Source organism: Lepus europaeus, chromosome 17 (assembly GCF_033115175.1).
Source record: "Lepus europaeus isolate LE1 chromosome 17, mLepTim1.pri, whole genome shotgun sequence".
NCBI lineage: Eukaryota > Metazoa > Chordata > Mammalia > Lagomorpha > Leporidae > Lepus > Lepus europaeus.
Window position 1 is genome coordinate 72,202,215 of NC_084843.1, and position 20,462 is coordinate 72,222,676.

General features: G+C 41.4%; 1 protein-coding gene across 5 annotated transcripts in view; it reads left to right on the plus strand.

Annotated features, from left to right (window-relative positions):
• The window catches only part of CCSER2 (coiled-coil serine rich protein 2), a 139,663-nt gene extending 119,408 nt beyond the window's left edge, over positions 1-20,255 (plus strand). For 3 of the 5 annotated variants that reach the window (XM_062214023.1, XM_062214021.1, XM_062214022.1), the window contains one exon: positions 18,924-20,255. In XM_062214023.1, coding sequence (XP_062070007.1) covers positions 18,924-19,739 — 816 coding nt within the window. In that variant the 3' untranslated portion in view covers positions 19,740-20,255. Of the gene's footprint in view, positions 1-5,526; positions 5,660-18,923 lie in introns of all 5 variants that reach the window. The other 2 variants (XM_062214024.1, XM_062214025.1) reach the window with 2 other exon arrangements.
• The last annotated feature ends 207 nt before the right edge of the window (positions 20,256-20,462 follow it).

Consider the following 20,462-nt stretch of genomic DNA (forward strand, 5'->3'; position numbering starts at 1 on the left):
CATGTATGATCAGAAAGTGGGTTGGTGGCCGTGATGTTAGGATGCGTGATTCATGTATTTGATGTCATTAGGTTATAAGATCCTATGGTATTTCCCTCTACAAAAGTGAAATATCTGCTGTCATGACAGGACAGGTGACTCCTTAGCCAGGAGAACTCCCTGTTGAGCTACACACAATCATTTCAGGTGGGGAGGCCATTCCAACTTGTATTTCTATTATGACCATTCCAGTTATGGAATAATTCTTGTCTTACAAATTCGGCCTTCCTGTTAGCCAAGAACCATTTTATTACATTATTTTCTGCATATATCCAACTTCACCTTGTACGTATTGGTTATGTTTTTTGATCTCAGTATTCTGGAAACATCTATGTGCTTGTAGTAACATTTGGCTTTGATCATACAGGTATTTCTGGTGCTTAATGTGTACTGAAAAAGATCAAAACTGTTTTGGGTTTGGTTTGGGTGTTACTTCTGGGATTGAACCCAGCAGTTCCTTTAGAGGCTGAGAAAGGTGGCTGCTGCCTTCGGAGGCTGCCTAAGACAAGCTGTGTTGGCATATGAGAGGATACTTTTAAGTATCAGGAATTGTATTTCCAGCGTTGAGTACCGCAATGAAGTGCTTCTTACCTATTAGAATGAAGGGGACGTAAGGCCATCCTCTGCTTAGGAAAGGGATAATACAGTTGTAGAAAGTACCCTAAGCCCCTGGGACTGAGTTCCGGAATTGATAAGAAAAAGCTACTCTGTGCCGCCCCCTCTAACTTCCTGCGCTGTGCTGTGCGGCAGCTGTTACTTACCTGTGACCCTTGAGCAGTTCAGATGTGGCTGGTGTGACTGAAGCAGATACTTTTTCATTTTACTCAGTTGTAATAATTTTAAGTGTATGTAGCTATATGTGGCTGAAAGATCCTCTTTGAGCTGAAGTAGCCAGAGAGCTAGTGATGCTTCAGAAACAAACACACCCGAGGGAGTCGGTAAAGGGTGGATCAGCAAAGGCAATTTCTGAAGAAATGAAGGAAAGGAAAGGTGGAGTTTAGAATCAGGTAGCAGGAGCCGGCGCCGCGGCTCACTAGGCTAATCCTCCGCCTTGCAGCGCCGGCATACTGGGTTCTAGTCCCGGTCGGGGCACCGACCCTGTCCCGGTTGCCCCTCTTCCAGGCCAGCTCTCTGCTGTGGCCAGGGAGTGCAGTGGAGGATGGCCCAAGTCCTTGGGCCCTGCACCCCATGGGAGACCAGGAGAAGCACCTGGCTCCTGCCATCGGATCAGCGCGGTGCGCCGGCCGCAGCGTGCTACGGCGGCGGCCATTGGAGGGTGAACCAACGGCAAAAAGGAAGACCTTTCTCTCTGTCTCTCTCTCTCACTGTCCACTCTGCCTGTCAAAAATTTAAAAAAAAAAAAAAAAAAAAGAATCAGGTAGCAGGGGAAGAGAGATGAGAATGCTCTGTAGGAGAAAGTGGTGCCTCCAGAGGAAGGTGGGTGTCTTTCACTCACCTGAGGGAACACACATCCAGATAAAGTGGCGGTGTGGGCAATATGGGAAGAATTACAACGTGAAAGGGGCCTAATCATGCACACAGAGTGGTTGAAGAGACCAGGAATACTTCCAGAGGATGGTGAATATATGAAAAATCAAGATTCATTTTGAATATACATGTTTATAAACATTTTTAAAAGCAGAGTGAGTTTTCTGACCAATGTACAAGCATATTCTCAAAAATGGCATTATCTTGGAATGAACTTTTATTTTCATATTTTTTGAAAAAGCATTTAATACGAGTAAAGGTAGGAATAATTATTTTACACATGAAGTAAATTCTAAATTTTCACATTAAATATTTATTTATTTATTTAAAAGGCAGAGTTACAGAGAGGCAGAGGCAGAGGTCTTCTATCCACTGGTTCACTCTCCAAATGGCTGCAATGGCCGGAGCCAGGCCAATCCAAAGCCAAGAGCCAGGAGCTTCTTCCAGGTCTCCTGTGTGGGTGCAGGGACCCAAGCACCTGGGCCAACTTCTACTACTTTCCTAGGCCATAGCAGAGAGCTGGATCACAAGTGCAGCAACGGGGACTTGAACCGGTACCCATATGGGATGCTGGCACTGCAGGCTGGGGTTTTAACCCACTGAGCCACAGCGCCAGCCCCAACACATTAAATATTTTTTTAAAGAACTATTTGTTTGAATATCTGAGTCTCAGGTATGTTCCTATTATAACTATTTATAAAATAGAAAAGATAGAGATAACAATTTTATCACAAAAATGATATCAGGCATTTATAATTTCCAAAGAAGGGTTTACTCACTTCTAGCACTCATGATTTTTTTTTTTTTTTTTGGACAGGCAGAGTGGATAGTGAGAGAGAGAGACCATTGGTGCCATTGGTTCACCCTCCAGTGGCCGCTGCAGCCGGCACATTGTGCTGATCCGAAACCAGGAGCCAGGTGCTTCTCCTGGTCTCCCATGCAGGTGCAGGGCCCAAGGACTTGGGCCATCCTCCACTGCCTTCCCGGGCCATAGCAGAGAGCTGAGCTGGAAGAGGGGCAACCGGGACAGAATCCGGCGCCCCAACCGGGACTAGAACCCGGTGTGCCGGTGCCGCAAGGCGGAGGATTAGCCTGTTAAGCCACGGCTCTGGCCCACTCATGATAATTTTAATAGCAAAGAGCCCTCCCACTTTGAGGATCCTGGGGGCTGGGAGATAGCCTTGGAGCTAACTGAAAAGAATGCAGCCTAAAGACTTAGGAGCAGGCTCCCTTAAATGAGACTCTACTTTTTGTACCATATGCTTTCTTGATTTTAGCATTATTGTTCTCTTTCTAGGTAGGAAAAATGCCCCAGTTTTACACTTAAGTGTACCATTTTTTCCCCATTTGTAGACCTGTTCCATTACTGTTCATGTACACACACACACACTCATGTGGATATGTATTTTCATGTTTATACATATATATGTATGTATAGAGGTGTATGTGTAGATAGAGGTATATGTATCTGGAGATGCATATATACAGAGACACATACACACATACAAGTGTGCTTCAAAAATTCACGGAAAAGTGGAATTAAAAAGTGTTTATTTGGTACAAAAAATTTTGAAATCCATGCATAGTTTCTTCATAATATGCATTTTTTAAAGATTTATTTTACTTGCTTGAAAGAGTTACAGAGAGAAGTAGAGAGAGAGAGAGGTCTTCCATCCGCTGATTCACTCCCCAAATGGCCACAATAGCCGGAGCTGGGCCTAACCAAAATCAGGAGCTAGGGTCTTCTTCCAGGTTTCCCACATGGGTGCAGGGGCCAAGGATTTGGCCCATCCTCTGCTGCTTTCCCAGGCGCGTTAACAGGGAGCTGGATTGGAAGTAGAGCAGCTGGAACTCGAACCAGCGCCCATGTGGGATACTGGCACTGTATACTAGGACTTCAACCCACTGTGCCACAGCACCAGCCCCCATTATTTGTATTTTCCACCAACTTTTTGAAGTACTCTCCTATGTCTCCAAGGGCAGTTTAAAGATAGCAGTGATTGGAGTGGGGATATGGTTGGATGTGTAAGTAACTGAATTATAGCTGGAAGGACAAGGGTTCTTAGTGTTTTCTTCCCTTGGCACCTGCCAAATCAAGAAGCTGAGGCTAGTTATCAGTGACTCCCTCACAGTTACAGGGCTTATGGCAGATCGAAGGAAAAACACAGGCCCCCTGAGCCCAGGTCAGTGCTACTGCCACTCACCTTCAATGGGAACTTCTTTGATGGGGCGACCTGTGGCTACTCTTTCAGCCTGTGTAGCCCCCTCAGTCTGTAAGTCTGTCCAGTGCAGTAGCTAGAATGTTGGTCCTGGTGAAACCCAGAGAGGATTTGGTTGAGGACTTGTTTTGCATAAAGTCTTTGAAACAAAACATTTCTCTAACAGCAAAATAGAGTTCTGGTGGGTAACATCTATGGAGAATACCCAAGATCATCACTCTCTAGAAAAAAACGACTTGAAACACCCATGGCTAAATCAGTGAAAGCAGTATGCTTGTCTACTGGAATGTCCTAAAGGTTGTTAATTCTATTTAGTTTCCTGTAGCTATGTTTTTCCATCAGCAAGCAACATAGAAAATGGATCTTTTTGTTTTATTTTGTTGTGTATTCAGCAATGTAGGATTACTCTTTTTTTTTTTTTAAGATTTCTTTGTTATTTGAAACAAATAACAGAAACAGAGAGGAAGAGACAGAAACCCATTTTCTATCTGCTGGTTCACTCCCCAGATAGCTGCAAAAGCCCTAGGCCAGGCTGAAGCCAGGAGCCAGGAGCTTCATCCCTGTCTCCCATGTGGCTAGCAGTGGCCAAGCACTAGGGCCATCCTCAGCTGCTTTTCCCAGACCATTAGCAGGGAGCTGGATTGGAAGTGGAGCACGTAGGACGTGAACTGGCACCCACTATGGGATGCTGATGTTGCAAGCCACAGCTTTACCAGCTGTGCCACAACCAGCCCCAGGATTACTCTTAAATTTAAAGGAAGATATGATTATAACTAAGGAGCTGAGGAATGTGGATACAGAGGTAGGGAAATTTTTATTTGTAACAATGCTTCTGAAGGCTGTAAATACCAATATTCTATGTCTGTGCCTTTCTAATACAACATATTTGTCAGAATAATTGGTCTGAAAATTATGCATACTTTCTTTTGCAAATTTAACTAGGTGTGATGATGATTCACTGGCTGATTTTCCTCGAATATTTTGAGGGTGTTCCGGTAGTTGTATTTGTGACTGTATTTCAATCAGTCGGTGAGGCTGGGAACAGAGACAGGAGATCCTGTCTGGTTCTCTTTGTGTGGCATTGAACAGCTCCTCTCTTGAAGAACTAGGTTTATGTGGGAAGTGAGGAAAGTGAAGTAAATGACATTTCAGATGTACTAGAACTTCTGATAATCTGGGATTAAAATAGGTAAAGCTAAGAACCCACAGCTGTTCACATTAAAAGCCTGCATGTCTGATGTGGCCTGCATGTCACACTGTGTATGAGTATGCAGTCTCCCAGTATTCTGAGTCCACTTTAGTGCTGTGTTGGTTCCACTAGCTTCAGCTAATGGTCTTTATTTTTACCTACTAATACTCTGAAAACACACACCCTTTTTGGTATGGTAATTGTTAAAATTAATGGAATTTCTGTGTGTTTAACCCCTAAAGTCTATCTCTTCCTCTCAAATTTGTTCCTTTAAGACTAGAAACTACTACTTAAAAGAGATACATGATGATGAATGTAATGTATACCAGAAAGAATATATTTCCTGTACATTAAATACAAATGTTAGAGGAAAAATAAATGTTTTCTTAAAATATGAAAAATTCACTAGGTTTGCATTATGATGTATTTTTAGTAATTTAGGCTGCCTGTATGAAAAAGATGAAAACTTGTCTTCTCATTAACATTGCTGCTCTGTTATTTAAAAGTCAACAACAACAAAGTGTGACTGGTTTCTCTATTTTTTGGTTCCCTGTTTTATTGTACCTCCCTACCCCGTCTCTCTCTGCACAGGGTGGGTATTCTGCTCCCTCCTTCTCTCCTTGGCAGGGCTCCTTCCAGGGGACCCCACGGACTGTTCCGCTGCACCGCAGACAGAGTGAGTCCGTGTCTCTCACTCCTCTCCTGCTCTGGCTTCCCATTCATGGTATTTCCCTTCTGCATGTCTCCCCCAGTTCCACCTTTCCCATCCTCGGGGGGCTGCAGGTGACTGCTAAGTCAGCACTCCCTGTAGTCTCTTTTCTTAACACTTCCTTTGACTGCATGTAAAATAGACCCTTACTTACAGCCTCCAGAAAGCTGTGTGAGGTCAATGTCACCCTAATGCTATTGCCAGTGACCCTAGACCTTGGACATGCATCTGTCTTTAAATGCATTTTCTTTTTTCAAGACACGGAGGTGTATGAAGTAAAGATTTTTTTTTGTGCACACTGTCCACAATGGTGTGACAGACAGATGCATACTGTTTAGGGGGTAGGCTTACTAGACCATTGCACATTTCTTCAAATATTTCCTAATCAAAGGCTTTAATCGCATTTCACTATCATCTCAAGAAAGATCTTTTAATTCATTTTATCAAGTGTTTTTTTAACAACTAATATGCCTTTGTAATTTATCAACTACTTTAAAGCACAGAAGAAATACCTTTTGAATATGCATGGTTTACTAACATTTCTAATGACTTAGTCATTGTTTAACCCTAAATTGTTGTTTATGTTATGTCTGTTTTCTAAAACAGTATTATTTTATACTGTGTACTTAAGTATACCTGGTAAGTTGTTTATATTTTATCTTTTCTGAAAAGTCACCCAAAATAGCTATTATTTATGAAAAAGTACATAAAAGTAGTCAATCAGAGTCATTTTTATGCCTTCTTCATGGATTACCCTGGTTTATAACTCATATCTCTGCCTTCACTAATTCCCTTTATCCTATGTGCAGTATCCAAAGTCCACAAGGGGAAGTGTCAGGCAGTTAAGAAATGTGTCAGTGTGAATCCGGGGAAGGGGTAAACCTCATTTTTTGACCTCTCCTTCCCTTCTGCACTTTTTATTTCAATGGAAAGTAGAGAATTTGTATAAATTTTCACATCAGGTTCGTTTGTTTAGTAGAAATGGTAAAGAGAGGAACTTCTCCTATCTCCCACTACCTCTGTTAACTTCTCTTGCTTTTCTCCTCTATTTAAAGAATCCCAGCACATAGCACAGAAAGAATCACACTCAGTGATTTCACTCGTGAGTTCAAGTGAAATTTCCAAGGGCAGTTACAGTAACAAATGGTGATGTGTGCTTCGGCGTATTTCAGACCTGCACGACTTGCCAGACAACACCCCTGTGTTTGCACCTAGAGAAGCCCCTCCTCTAGCCCCTGTACTTTTCCCCACCCTGCAGCTCCCCAGTTCCACCTTCTCCACAGTCAGCAGGCACATGGAGTTACAGTTTAGAGGTAATTTTTGGCATTACAAATATTAGATTTATTTTTGTAAAGTATGTTTCTCAGAAACATTTGTTTTACTAGTTTTTTGTACAGCTTTAGAATTTTCTTGTCCCTTCCTTGAGTTGTTTTCTTTTTTTTATTATTTTTATCTATTTATTTATTTACTTTCATTTTCTTTGAAAGGTAGAAAGAGAGAGCAACACCCTCATCCACTGGTTCACTTCGCACAGCTTGGGCTGGGCCAGGAAGAGCCAGGAGCCTGACTTTCCAGGTGGCGGGGAGCCAGTGCTTCAGTCTTTATCTGCCGCCTCCCAGCAGGCGTATTAGCAGGAAGCTGGATCAGTAACACCGGAGTCAGAACTGGACTCAGGAACTCACGTGTGGAATGTGGGCCTCTCAAGGGGTGACTTAACTGTTGTGCAAGCTCGTACCCCTGGCTGGCCATTTTCAAGGGGTGCTTCTTTTTTGCTCTCGTGGGCTCAGAGCTCTTCTTCATTTCCCCCATGAAGCAGCACTGTGCTTCGGCAGCACTGTGATGCTTGCTCTGTTCACTGTCCTAGGAGATTTCTCTGCATCCCCACGTTGGCAGAAAGAGTTTTGTTTCCGTTTGTTTGAATGGAAGTGTCAGCCACTTAGGAGAACATATACAGCTCCGTGTCTTTTCCTGAGAAGGTCTCGTGGCCTATGCAGCCAAGAGCCCTGGGATGTGATCTAGAGACTTGGATGACCCTGTTTGTGCACGTTAACAACCAGAAAACTCGTTCTCAGCGTCTTGATAGCTCTGAGCGTGGCAGGCTGCTTTCTAGGAGAAATGTGTACTGAACTGCCGCACTATCTTGTGTTCACTCTGAGCACATCTGAGGCAGTTTGTCAGTGAGATTTTTTTTTTAAGTGATAAATTATAAATACGGAGAATGACAGGAGTAAAGCCAGTGATTTTCCAGAGTGTTTTGGACTAGATCTCCCATTTTCCTTTGCTGATAACTCAGGCAGGTTGTATTTTTCTCCACATTTGGTCAGCATGTGGTGCCTGGTGCTGGGAGAGCTTAATTGTGTAAGTAATGGGAGTTAGCTGACAGGTTTCTCCTTCAGGAGAATGCGTTTCATCAGAGTTCTTTCTGATGCTCTCTGGACTTGTTGGTCTGCTTGGCCATGAGTCATCAGTAAGTGCAATCTGTCTGTGTTTTTCTAAAACATTGGAAGAGCAGTAGACATGCCAGTTTCTAAAATGGTGGCATGTTCCAAATATGCAAGAGTGATATAATTCATGTTTGCAGGGAATCCTTCACTTTGGTCACTCTAGAAAGCTATGCTGGCCAGGCATGTTCTTGCTGAATTTAAGAATAACTCTAGGAAGCTGGAGATGAAGGGAAGATCCCGATTACTAAGTGAGATTTTCTTTTTCTATGAAATTTTTGACTTACATTTGTTTTCTGAAATTTACTGTTCTCTGTTAATATGATGTTCATTCTCTGATTTCAAATTAAATTTTTCTCTAAATTAGCAGAAAACATCTACATTTAAACGTATAGAGATTTTTCCTGCTGTCGGTAGGGACTTCAGCTTTTGGTCCACATTCAGTTAACTGACATCGGTTTAATCTTTCTACCGTAATTTCCAATGATGAATAGCCTACCTTATAGCAGGAAAATTAATAAAATAATTGTTTTTGGCCAAAAAAGTGCTTTAATGGTAACCCCAGAAAGCATTTCTTGCCAGAATTAAATTCCATCCTAAGCCCAGAGCCTGACCCTTAAATATTTATTGTAAATGCAATGACTCTGTAAGATTTACATTTTCCCTATTGATAAAAGTAATTTAGTGGCTCATGAAGGAATTAGAAAGAGGAAATAAACATTTTTATATATTTCCTTCCAGTCTATTTTAATTTGGCTAAGTTGGAATCTTTACATATTTTCAGCTTTTTGTTTTTGGTTTTTCCATATAGTATCATTTTATAAATGTTTTTCAAAAAGCAAATATTTCTTGAAATCATATTTTAGTGGCAGCATAACTCAGTATTATGTAGATACCGTCTAACTTAGCCTTGTCCTGTCATTGGACGTGGATGTTATTCTTAGTTGTAGAGATTATCCTGCAATGGCCAGAGCTAGGCCAGGCAAGAGCCAGGATCCAGGAGCTTCTTCTGGGTCTCCCATGTGGGTACAGGGGCCCAGGGACTTGGGCTATCCTATATTGATTTCCCAGGAGCATTAGCAGAGAGCTGGATGGGAAGTAGAGCAGCCAGGACTTGAACCAACACACATATGGGATGCTGGCACTGTAGATGGCAACTTAACTCTCTATTCCACTGCGCTGGTCCCAGCATCTCTCTTTTCTTAGGGAGATTCCTGGAAGGATTTTACTTAATCAGAAGGTGTATACCTTCTAGGGGCACTTGATGTATTTTGTTGAATTCTCAGACATGTTTGTAAGGTATAAATTAATATGGTATAAATTAACCTGATTGACTTGAACATGTAGCTATAACCAATTTGATTTGTAAGAATAGTTTTAGCCTCAGTGCTTTAATTGGAAATTAACTCTTTGTGTGACTTTTCATAAAAATAAAATATTTTTGATTGAAATGGAGCCAGGGTAACTCAGTAAGAACTAATTTGATTTTATGGTAAGCTAATTTATTATTTAAATGTTGTTAACATAGAATGTGGTACTGTGTACATTTCTCTAGCTAATTTTGAATGCTGTATAGTATAGTCATTGATTATTCGGAAATGTGCATCTAACTCATGGTCCAGTAGGCCCGCCCATAAACCTAGGCATGTGTTAATTTCTCTCACTGCAATTAAGAGAAACACAGCAATTAATATTTTCTGTAAAAGCTTGTTATAGCAACCTGCTGTGCAGATTTTGAGACTGTTCCTTTGGCTAGTATTTGTTGCTGTGTTTTAGTGCTTACAGTGTCCTATGCTGGATAAATATACCATGCATATTGTTACGCCAACGGAATTTTACTATTATGGTGCTACTTAGTTTTTTTTCTGAACTACTCTGCATCTGAGAGGTAGATACTAATGGATTCTGTCTCTTTTAGCTATAGACCCATGAAATTAATCATGTCACACTATGCCTAAATAATTAAATTACTCTTGATCACTCTGGTAATTTTTGAAAGCAGTTAACTGGTCTTCGACTCAGAAAAGCTATTGAACTCCTTATTTCAGAATTTCTTTGTAAATTATTTCTATTTATCAATCAGGTATTCTCTTTAAGTTTTCTGAGATCTAGAGGAATAAGAACATTCCCTGTTCTCAAGAAACACTGGAGTCTGTGATTGTGTTCATGTGACGTCTAGCAAAAGTCCGTTTTAATCTAGAGGGAACTAATTACGTCTTCCACCTGCACAGCGATGTGTGGAGCCTCACTTATGATCCACCACATAATTAAGATCTGATTATACCATTAGTGGTATTAAATGCAATAGCTGTAATAAAAATAAACTAACAAATGCTGGAGTTTACTTAGTTTTATAATACACAAGAAATTCTGAAATTATTAAGACAGCAGTTGCTACTTCCTTTGTAAGAGATTACAAAGGCTAAATAAGCCTTTTTAGGTTTTTGGAGTATGGATATTAAGTTGTGTCAGAATTGTTTCAGTATTTGGCAAGATTCTTCAAGTGATTCTTTTAAGTATTATAAGGCAAGTTTTAAACAAAAAGTTGCCTTTCTGTGATATTTGTACTGACTTGAAAACCACTTTAGTAAGAAGCGCAAATTATTTAAAATGTTTTAGTTATATACAAATATATTAAATAAAATAATGAATACTGCCTAGAAAAACACAACGATAGCAAAGCCAGTCCTTTTGGCTGCCACCCAGACACGGCAATCCTTGGTGTTGTGTGTGGTCTCTGATGCCATTGTCCTGTCTTTTTCTTGTCTCTGCTCTCCCATTATGCCATTGGCAAGGAGTTGAGAAGTTAGTCCATTACTTCTCTGACAAAGCGTGGTACAGTACAATTTCAGATTTTTTTCTACCACCTTTCTCATAAGTTACTTTTTTGTTTTTGTTTTTTCCAGTTTGCATGATGCATGTCAGAGCCTGCATGAAATTACAGGCATGGTACAGGTGGCTCCATTTCCATCATCCTTTTAATCTCCAATGTATTTAAAATAAACTTGAATATCCCCAGAAAATAGCCTAAGTGAATTCCTATGTCTGTTACACAGTAGCATTTTTACACTTAAAACATTTCCTGTATTCTACTTAGCACACTTTGGTATATTTTTACTCAATCGGGACTTGACGTTTTTAGCTACCATCTTTTTGCTAGTGACCCTAGAACAAGAATGCTTACAAATACTGGCATGAGTCCTTTTCCTTAAGCTGTTGCAAGAGGTCTTTGAAGTGATTTTGTCCCTTATGAGTGGTCTTTTGCCTTTCTCAGTTTCAGTCAATGGAGCCACTTCTTTCTAGAGATACTAGTCCACGGTGTAGCTCGAGTTCGACATCTGAGAGTTTCCCTGTGTAGGCTGCATCAGCTAAGAAAGAAACAGGGCATTGTCCAGGAAAGTTAGTACCTGAATGATGGTATTGAATCTGACTATGGGGTTTTTAAGTATATTAAAACTAAAAATAATATGGCTGTGTTGCATATTTTGGAAACCTGTGAACTCCTCAGAACTACCCAGACAGCACAGAATAATGACATTTTAGTGTTGCATTTCAAATTCTCTTATGGCTCAAATTCAGGCTTTGCTGTTTACTAAAATATGTGATTTGGACATGTTACTTATTTAGACTTCAATTTACTATTTACAAAAAAAGAGGACAATGCCTTCTGTCTCAATGATCAGAGATCATGCCTGCAAATTTAGTTTGGAGTCTACCTTTAACCCTGTTCTCTCAGAGCTGAGTCCAGTATTACCCAAGTACTTGTACTGTGCCAGGCATTGTATTAAGTACCTTGCATGCAGGTTTTGTTTATTATTTACAGCAATTCCATGAGGTATAGATACTGGTATTATCCTCATGTTACAAATTGTGGAGTTCTGTTTCAGGGCAGTGAGACCACTTCCCCACTGTCTCATGAAGCAAGTGATAGACCCAGGACTGAGACTCAGACCTCAGACCAATCTGACCCCAAAAGCTAAGCATTTCTATACTGTGCTGGACCACTTCCTTTGTAGACCCTAGTCAGAATCTTTTCTAAGCATCATGCCCTACTTCCAGTTCTAACCTCCAGGAAGGCAGATAGTGCATACAGGTGTCGGTGTCATGGCAAGTATGTCTGCTGTTGATTGAAAACATTTAGATAGATCTCTTTTTAAAGGCTTATTTGTATTGTTGAACTCTGTATTTGAAATCTAGAGACTTTGTATTTTATAGCAGCTAGTTTATTATACCGTTGAAGAACTTGCCTCTATTCCCAGACCCAGTTACAAAAGGGCCATTATTTGAGTTCATCTTTCTTACACTTTTTAATGATTGTGGATAACATTTTTTAAAGATGTTTTAAAAAAGATTATTTATTCATTTTAAAGGAAGAAAAGGAGAGAGAAAGAAAGATGTTCCATCCACTGGTTTATTCCCCAGATGGCCACAACAGCCAGGGCTGGGCCAGACTGAAGCCGAGAGCGCTCATTTCTCACATGGGTGGCAAGGGCACAAGTACTTGAGCCATTTTCTGGTGCCTTCCAAGGCACTTCCAGTAAGCTAGATTGGAAGTGGAGAAGCTGAAACTCTAACCAGCACTCTGATATGGGATGCTGGTGTCAAAAAAGTAGTGGCTTAACCCACAGTACCACAATGACTACCTCATCAGTAACATTTTTTAAAGTGTTTTATTTGTTCAGGAAACTGAAAGAACTCACCTTTGCTGATTCATTCCCCAAGTGCCCACAATGAACAGGGCTTAGCCAGGCTAAAGCAAGGAGCTGGGAGCTTAATCATGTTTCCCCTGGCAGGAGCCCAGTTACTTGAGCCATCCTCACTATCTTCCCTGGAGCTGGAATCAGGAACCAGAGCCAGGTATCAAGTCCAAGTGTTCTGATGTAGAGCATAAACATCTTAAACAGCATCTTAACTACTAGACTCAAAATCTGCCCCATCATTGGTAACATTTACTAAGTGCTTACTGTAGGCTAGGAGACCCTATGCCAAGTGTTTTACATGAATAGTCATATTTTATTAGAATTAGAAATGGAAAATAGCAAATGCTCTTTAAGAAAGTTTTCCCACCCTGTTGTTTAGTCTAGAAAGGCCTAGTTTTTAAGTCAAAGATATTTGATGAATAAACTTCTGGGTCATTATGAGGATACTTAGATTCAAATTAGGATATAATTAATCCTTCCTTCTGTCCTTTTAAACACAAATAATCGGGATAGGCATTTGGCCTCGCATTTAAAACACTGGTTATGATGCCTATATCTCATATCAAACTACCTAGGCTTGATATACATAGATCCAGATCCGGCTTCTGGTCATTTCCTGCTAACACAGACCCTGGGAAGACAGTGGTGGCAGTAGTTCAAGTAGTTGGGCTCCTACCATCCATATGGCAGACCTGGATTGAATTCCAGGCTCTTAGCCCTCCCCATCATTGTGGGCATTTGGAGAGTGAACCAGTTCATAGGAGCTCTTTCTGTTTGTTTCTGACTCTGCCTCTTGAGTAAATAATCACTCACAGTGCTGTGAATTACCAAATTCTAAAATACGTGAATAATCAGGTTAACCGCAAACTTACCAGAGAAAATCACCTTCCCCCCTGTTATCAGATTGTTCATCAGTGTTGTTTTTAGACTGGTTACTGTTTAATAATTAATACTTTGTCACTGATCTAATAGGAAAGCATCACTTTGATAATTTTATGGCTAAACAAGAAATTCTTGAATATGCAACAAATATTCATTCATTTATCTAGCAAATATTTAATACCCACTATGTGCAGGATACCAGGCAAGACAAAAAATGAATAAAACCTGGAGCATGTCTGTGAGAAGCTCATGGGCTCTGGTTGTCTCTATAAGCAGTCCCAAATAGACGTTTAAGATTCTCATTAAAGATGACTACTAGGCCTTTGCACATCCGCCCATTTGACCTTGACACACGTAACCATGTACTCAGAGTTCTCAGGTGTGTTGAAGTTGTGTGTTCAACTGAAGTAAGACAGAGGTACCTGGCTCTTTAAGTCTGGGGATGGACTCTGAGGTCTCCATCACCAGCCCCTGCACGGCTGCGAGGGTGGCGCACTGAGAGCTCTATTCGTTGGTGACTGCAGGGAGTTCACTGAAGCCCTCCAGTGTGTGTGTGTGTGTGTGTGTGTGTGTGTGTGTGTCTGTGTGAGTGGGGGGCTTTCTTTTGCCTTCTGGTCTTGTAGGCTGCTGGGCAACTTCTCCAGAGGCATTTGTTTCGTTTTGAATGAATGTAGGACAGTACTTCATCTTGTCTGCCCCCTCTTCAAACCTCTTCCAGTCCTCTCCTGTTCTCTGTACCCAGTATCCTAATTTTAGAACCTTAAAGTTTATCACGTGGGCTGTTAGCATAGCTGCTACCTGGCTGTGCTGCTTTAGACACTCCTCCTCTCAGGGTACATTCCTCCCTGACTACCCCAGGGGGTTCATTCTAAAACACATTGTATGTTACAGTTTCTCTGATAACGTAAAATTCACCAGTGTCAGCCATCAGTTATCGGCCATCAATCCCTCAATGAGCTGGCCCTGTTTTCCTACCAACACTGGGTTCTCCAAATTCAGTCTGACAATTTGAAGTGATTAGAATAAGCTGTTTATTATTACTATCATTATCATTAGCCTCTGTGCCTAGCATGTGCTGGCCTGCTACCCAGAAGGTCTTCATCTACTTGGCAAACTCCACCTCACCCTGCTAAAGTAATCTTTGATATTCCTTTCTCTTAACCTTATTGGTCTTGGGAATTTGAGATCTTTTCCTCTTTATATTTAGTATTCATTCTAAAGATGTGTAAGAACTTTTTTTTTTTTTTTTATGGCCATTGAAGCAGTAGTAGATGTGGACATGATGAATTGTTAGCATCTTTGCCTTTAAATTAGCACCGATGAGTGCTTGGAGTTTGGGGAAATTATCATGTAACAGCCATTAAAACACACATCTGTTCTGCTTGATATCAAGAGCTTAAGCAGCAGCTTGTCCAACTTGGCGGCAGGTAGCGGCACTCCAGTCCTTAGGGGCTAACCACTTCCACATAGTCTTCTGTGTATCCACAGCAAGTGATTTCCTTGGTTCTTGCATTACAGTCATTTTTTATTCTTAAAAGAGATGTTTTGTGGCCGGCGCCGTGGCTCAACAGGCTAATCCTCTGCCTGCGGTGCTGGCACACCGGGTTCTAGTCCCGGTCCGGGCACTGGATTCTGTCCCAGTTGCCCCTCTTCCAGGCCAGCCCTCTGCTATGGCCTGGGAGTGCAGTGGAGGATGGCCCAAGTCCTTGGGCCCTGCACCCCATGGGAGACCAGGAGAAGCACCTGGCTCCTGCCTTCGGAACAGCGCGGTGTGCCGGCCGCAGCGCACCAGCCATGGCGGCCATTGGAGGGTGAACCAACGGCAAAAGGAAGACCTTTCTCTCTGTCTCTCTCTCACTGTCCACTCTGCCTGTCAAAAAAAGAGAGAGAGAGAGATGTTTTGCTTCACGGTACAGGAATTGATTTTCTAAACCATAGTTCTCAAATAACAAACCAAGATATTTATTTGGGGATAGGAAAATTACACCATTAAAAAGATAAAAGTACAAAGCAACATTATTTATTTAGTAAACAAAAGCCACTGGTTTATTTAATGTAATTAAGAGAAAGATTAGGCTTTTATTTGCCTGATTATTCAGTTGAACTCCTCTCTGTTAAAAGACTCAATACTTTGTTATTCTTGGTCATTTCTCTCACTCTTTAATATTTGAAATGGAGGCTTCTCTTACACTTATATGGTCAGTGTGTCTTTCTGACTCTGCTGTGTTTCCAGTTATTTCTCAGAGAAGCAGTGGTCAGCTGGGTAACGTGAGCAATCAGAAGAGTGCGGATAGGTCATTTAGCGCAGGTCACAGTGAGCCTTTCTGGTGGTTTGGTTAATAATCAATTCTTTATCTGAATTGGAAAATCATACCTTTTTATGCTTTAAGCTGCTAGCATATTTATACCTTTTTTTCCTTGATAGAGATAGACATTAGGGAAAAACACAATTTTTAAATGTTGCTGATATTTATTTATTTTTAAAGATTACTTATTTAAAAGGCAAGAGTAAGAGATGGGGAGAGAGAGAGAGAGACAGAGAGAGAGAGAGAGAAAATCTTCATCCACTTGTTCACTCCCAAATGACTGCAACAGCCAGGTCTGGGCCATACCAAAGCCAGGAGGCACGAAGTCCATCTGGGTCTCCCACCTTGGTGGCAGAAGCCCAGGCACTTGAACTGTCATCCATTGCCTTCCCAGGCACATTCTCAGGGAGCTGGATCAGGCTCCAGTGGATGCTCTGATACAGGATACAAGTGGCAGCTTAATCCTCTGCACCACAACGCTCGTCTCTGTCACGGGTATTTTTAAACTTTTAACTTGAGACAAGAATTTCTTCCTCTCTTTGAAGGTGAAAAGGGAAAACAAATCCCCACTCAATCAGCTATTTGCTGCCACTCTTCTCCCTGTTTACTTTTTTCCTCTGGTAGATTTTAGTTTCCTTGATACGGTCCTGCCCTATTTTCCCACTAATCCTCCCAAGGTTTGTGATCACTTTAGTGTAATCTTTTTCTGGGAACCCCAAGGAGCATCTGTTGAATCAATTATGTGATGATTTTAGTACCCTCTTCTTTTATTCATTGATTTATCGTAAAATGCCTAGGGACTTTAGAAGTCTTGGATATTTAGCTTAAAAAGAACAATTTAGATGACTTGTTTATTTTAAACATATCTTTGCATAATTTTCAATCGTGATTTATCTTTTTTTAAAAAAAAAGTTGATTTATTTGAAAAGTAAAGTAGGCAAAAAGAGAGAAAGAGGTCTTCCATCCATTGTTTCACTCCCCCAAATGGCTGCAACAGCCGGAGCTGAGCTGATCCAAAGCCAGGAGCCAGGAGCTTTTTCCAGGGCTCCCACACGGGTGCAGGAGCCCAAGCACTGGGCCATCTTCTGCTCTCACAGGCTATAGCAGAGAGCTGGATCGGAAGTGAAGGTACTAGGACTAGAACTGGCGCCCATATGGGATGCCAGCACTGCAGGTGGCGACTTTACTCGCTACACCACAGTGCCGACTCCCTTGATTTTTTTTTTTTTTTAATATCAATTCAGCTCATGCCATCATGACCAACCATCCTTTTGTAAGTCAGCGAGTCTGCTCAGTCACTCCCAGCCCTTTCACGGTCTAACTCTTGACTAGGAAGACATCATCCAGTGCTGATCAAGATGAAAGAAGTAAAAAAACACAAAGGATGTGGCATAAATCGAGCTGCTCTTTATGTTAAAGAAATTCAAGACACTGTAAAGATTTATTTGTAGATTAGCATATAAAAAGTTACTTATGAAAAATGGTTCTTTAAAGTTCACATTTCTTTGTTGTATCTTTGACATTTTAGCCCACGTTATTTAATAGACTCTCTCTCCCTGTCTCTGTCTCTCTCTCTCACACACACACATACACACACAAATATTTGTGCCAACTAACCTCAGATGGAGCTGCTGTATGTGCTACCCTGTTTGTTTTCATTGTTTGACCCACTGAAAGATAACTTTTAAGATTCGTATATATTTTTTAAAGATTTTATTTATTTATTTGAGAGGTAGAGTTATAGACAGTAAGAGGGAGAGAAAGGTTTTACATCAGCTGGTTCCCTCCCCAGATTGCTGCAACAGCTGTAGCTGAGCTGATCCAAAGCCATGAGTCAGGAACTTCTTCTAGGTCTCCCATGTGGGTGCAGGGGGTCTAACCACTTGGGCCATCTTCCACTGCTTTCCGAGGCCACTGGCAGAGAGCTGGATTGGAAGACAAGCAGCCGGGACATGAACCAGCCCCCATATGGAATGCTGGCACTGTAGGCAGAGGCTTAGCCTAGCATGTTACAGTGCTGGCCCCAAAATTCTTTTTTTTTTTTTTTTTTTTTTTGACTGGATGCCCAGCAGTAATGGAAATCATGTATTTTTCCTGGTATTTGTGGAATGGACCCACACAGTGAACTTCATAGGAGTACATGTGAGGCACACCGCCCCCAAGAACTCTTCTGTCTTAGGTTTCTTTCTGTGCTTTTGTTCCTGCTAGAGGCAAGTTCACATTTGTTTGACTCTTGGTTGCCATTCAGAGCTGCTCATGTTCATTTTGCTACATGGATCTTCGCTCTTGGGTGTGGTGCATGCTGTGCACGTGTCAGCCGTGCTGGCGATGACACAGAGCAGATAAGCCTTGGAGCATTTTGTCCTCCGACTTCTCCACGAGAACGGTACAGGTAGGCTAGCGTGTGCCAAGTGTATTGGCCTTTTTTTGGAGCATCACATAAACTAAGAATATAAAGCATGTTTCTCTGCTGGGAATTGTAATTTAAGGCACAGCACTTGATAGTGTGGTGTACAACTTTAAAGAAATTCTTTTTTCAAATGGGTGATACTCTGAAGGTCACCAGTTAATATCTGAGTGCTTTGTGATGATTAAACCAAAGTGCTTTAGAAATCATTCTGTCAGGCTCTTAAAGATAAGATTGTAAATACTTAATCTATTAAGGCAGGGATTTTATTTTGACAATAAATTGGTATTTTAAGGTTTTTTTTCCCCCCATTTAATTTTGAGTCTTGTTTAGTGTTAACTGCCTGTATCATTTTTTGTTTGCATTATCACTTTTGTATGTGTGTCATAAATTTGCTTGGATATTATAATTTCTTTTTTAACTGTTAAAAAATACTTTCCATATTAAAGCATAAATGTCAACACAGCCTGCTTAAAACTACTTACATTAGTCCTGGGTGCTATTTTTCAGATAAATTATCGCTAATGTTTTCAATTTCAACAGCCTCAAGTACTACAGCCTTCCAGCAGCCTTCCCAGACCCACAGATCACGCCCAGGGAAAACTAATAAAGCCGCAACCTACCGAGGCCCGCAGTGAGTGTGCAGCCCAGGGCACGCATCAGGGCATCGCACCTCTGGATGAAAGCTTTACGCACAGCTTACGGCAAGAAAGCAGCTGCGGTTTGGAAGACCGGCCTTTTCCATCAAGCCCACAGTTCATGATGGATGTGGCTAAGAGGACACCTTCTGAAGCAAACTTGAACGTGACCGTGAATGCTCAAGAGCCTTATCATTTGGCAAAGAATCAACCTAGTGACATGCAGTTTGTAGCTACTTCTCTTCAGACAGCTCCTCAATCAAGTACAGTAGACCAGGCTGAGAGAGTTGGACGAGATCAGTCTCCACCAGTGGGCTACCCTTCTCAGCCCAAGTCTTTGCAGCTTTTAAAGCCATCCATTCTGAATTCTTTGGCACCTCCTCCAGATTCGGAATCATCTCCAAATCGGACTCCTCCCACTTGTAAGAAGTCACTGATAATCGCACCATGTCATTCAGCAAAACTTCAGCCAACATCTAGTCCAGCAAATCTTGCAAGTAATCTGAAAGTGTCTAAGCTCCGCCCCCCTTCCTGCTCTTTCAAACAGAAACAAGTAACCATCCCCCGAATAGAGCCTCAAAACGTCCAGGCCAAGACCAGCATCCCAAGGCCACTCACACGACAAAAAGAAATCATGCAGAATCCGAATGGCAACTTGCATTCTGGGGATTGTTTGGCCTCCAATCGTTATTCTCGTCTTCCTAAACCAAAGATACATTAAGTACATAGCCATCACCTGCCACTTTGTGTTTTGAAACACAGTCTTCTGTAATAGCTTTACGTACAGTTTACTACCACGGTGGAGGTTCCATTGAAAGCCTGCAAATCTTACAATTAAAATGTGGAAGTTTCTACTAGTTGGGCTCTTCCATTTATTTTATAGCCTGGGCTGAAGTATGTACCAGTTGAGCATCTTGTCTCAGGTAAACACAAGTTTGCTTACCCATCCCAGAGGTCCACCAAAGGCTGTCACCATGTTATCCACCTGCTGTACATCAGAAAACTCACAATAGCCACTTAGCAGATGAGTCCTGTTAAGTCCGTATTTCTTGTGGTTGTCCGAACCTCACCCCTTCCCACTTGTCTCTCCTGTGAACATGGCTACTATTGGAACTAAAGACGTGGTGATCATGGACGATGGTCGTCTGTAAGCAGAGTTCTGGCCAGTGTTTTGTATATTTAAAGGTCTATGCAAAAGCTTTGTGATGAATAAAGGAGATCAGGCTTTTAATGGGAAGTCTATGTAAGTCTTATTTTTCCCTGCTAGGATCATCAAACTAGTTTACTGTTTCTTCATTTACCTAAATCCCCAGACTGAAAATGTTTCGTACTGTTTATCAACCAATCATGTGTTGCTTTGATATCATGTTTTTCTCACACGTAGGCATTCTTCGCCACCGCCCCTTTGTGTGTGTTCACATTGCTACTGGGTAAATTTTGGAGA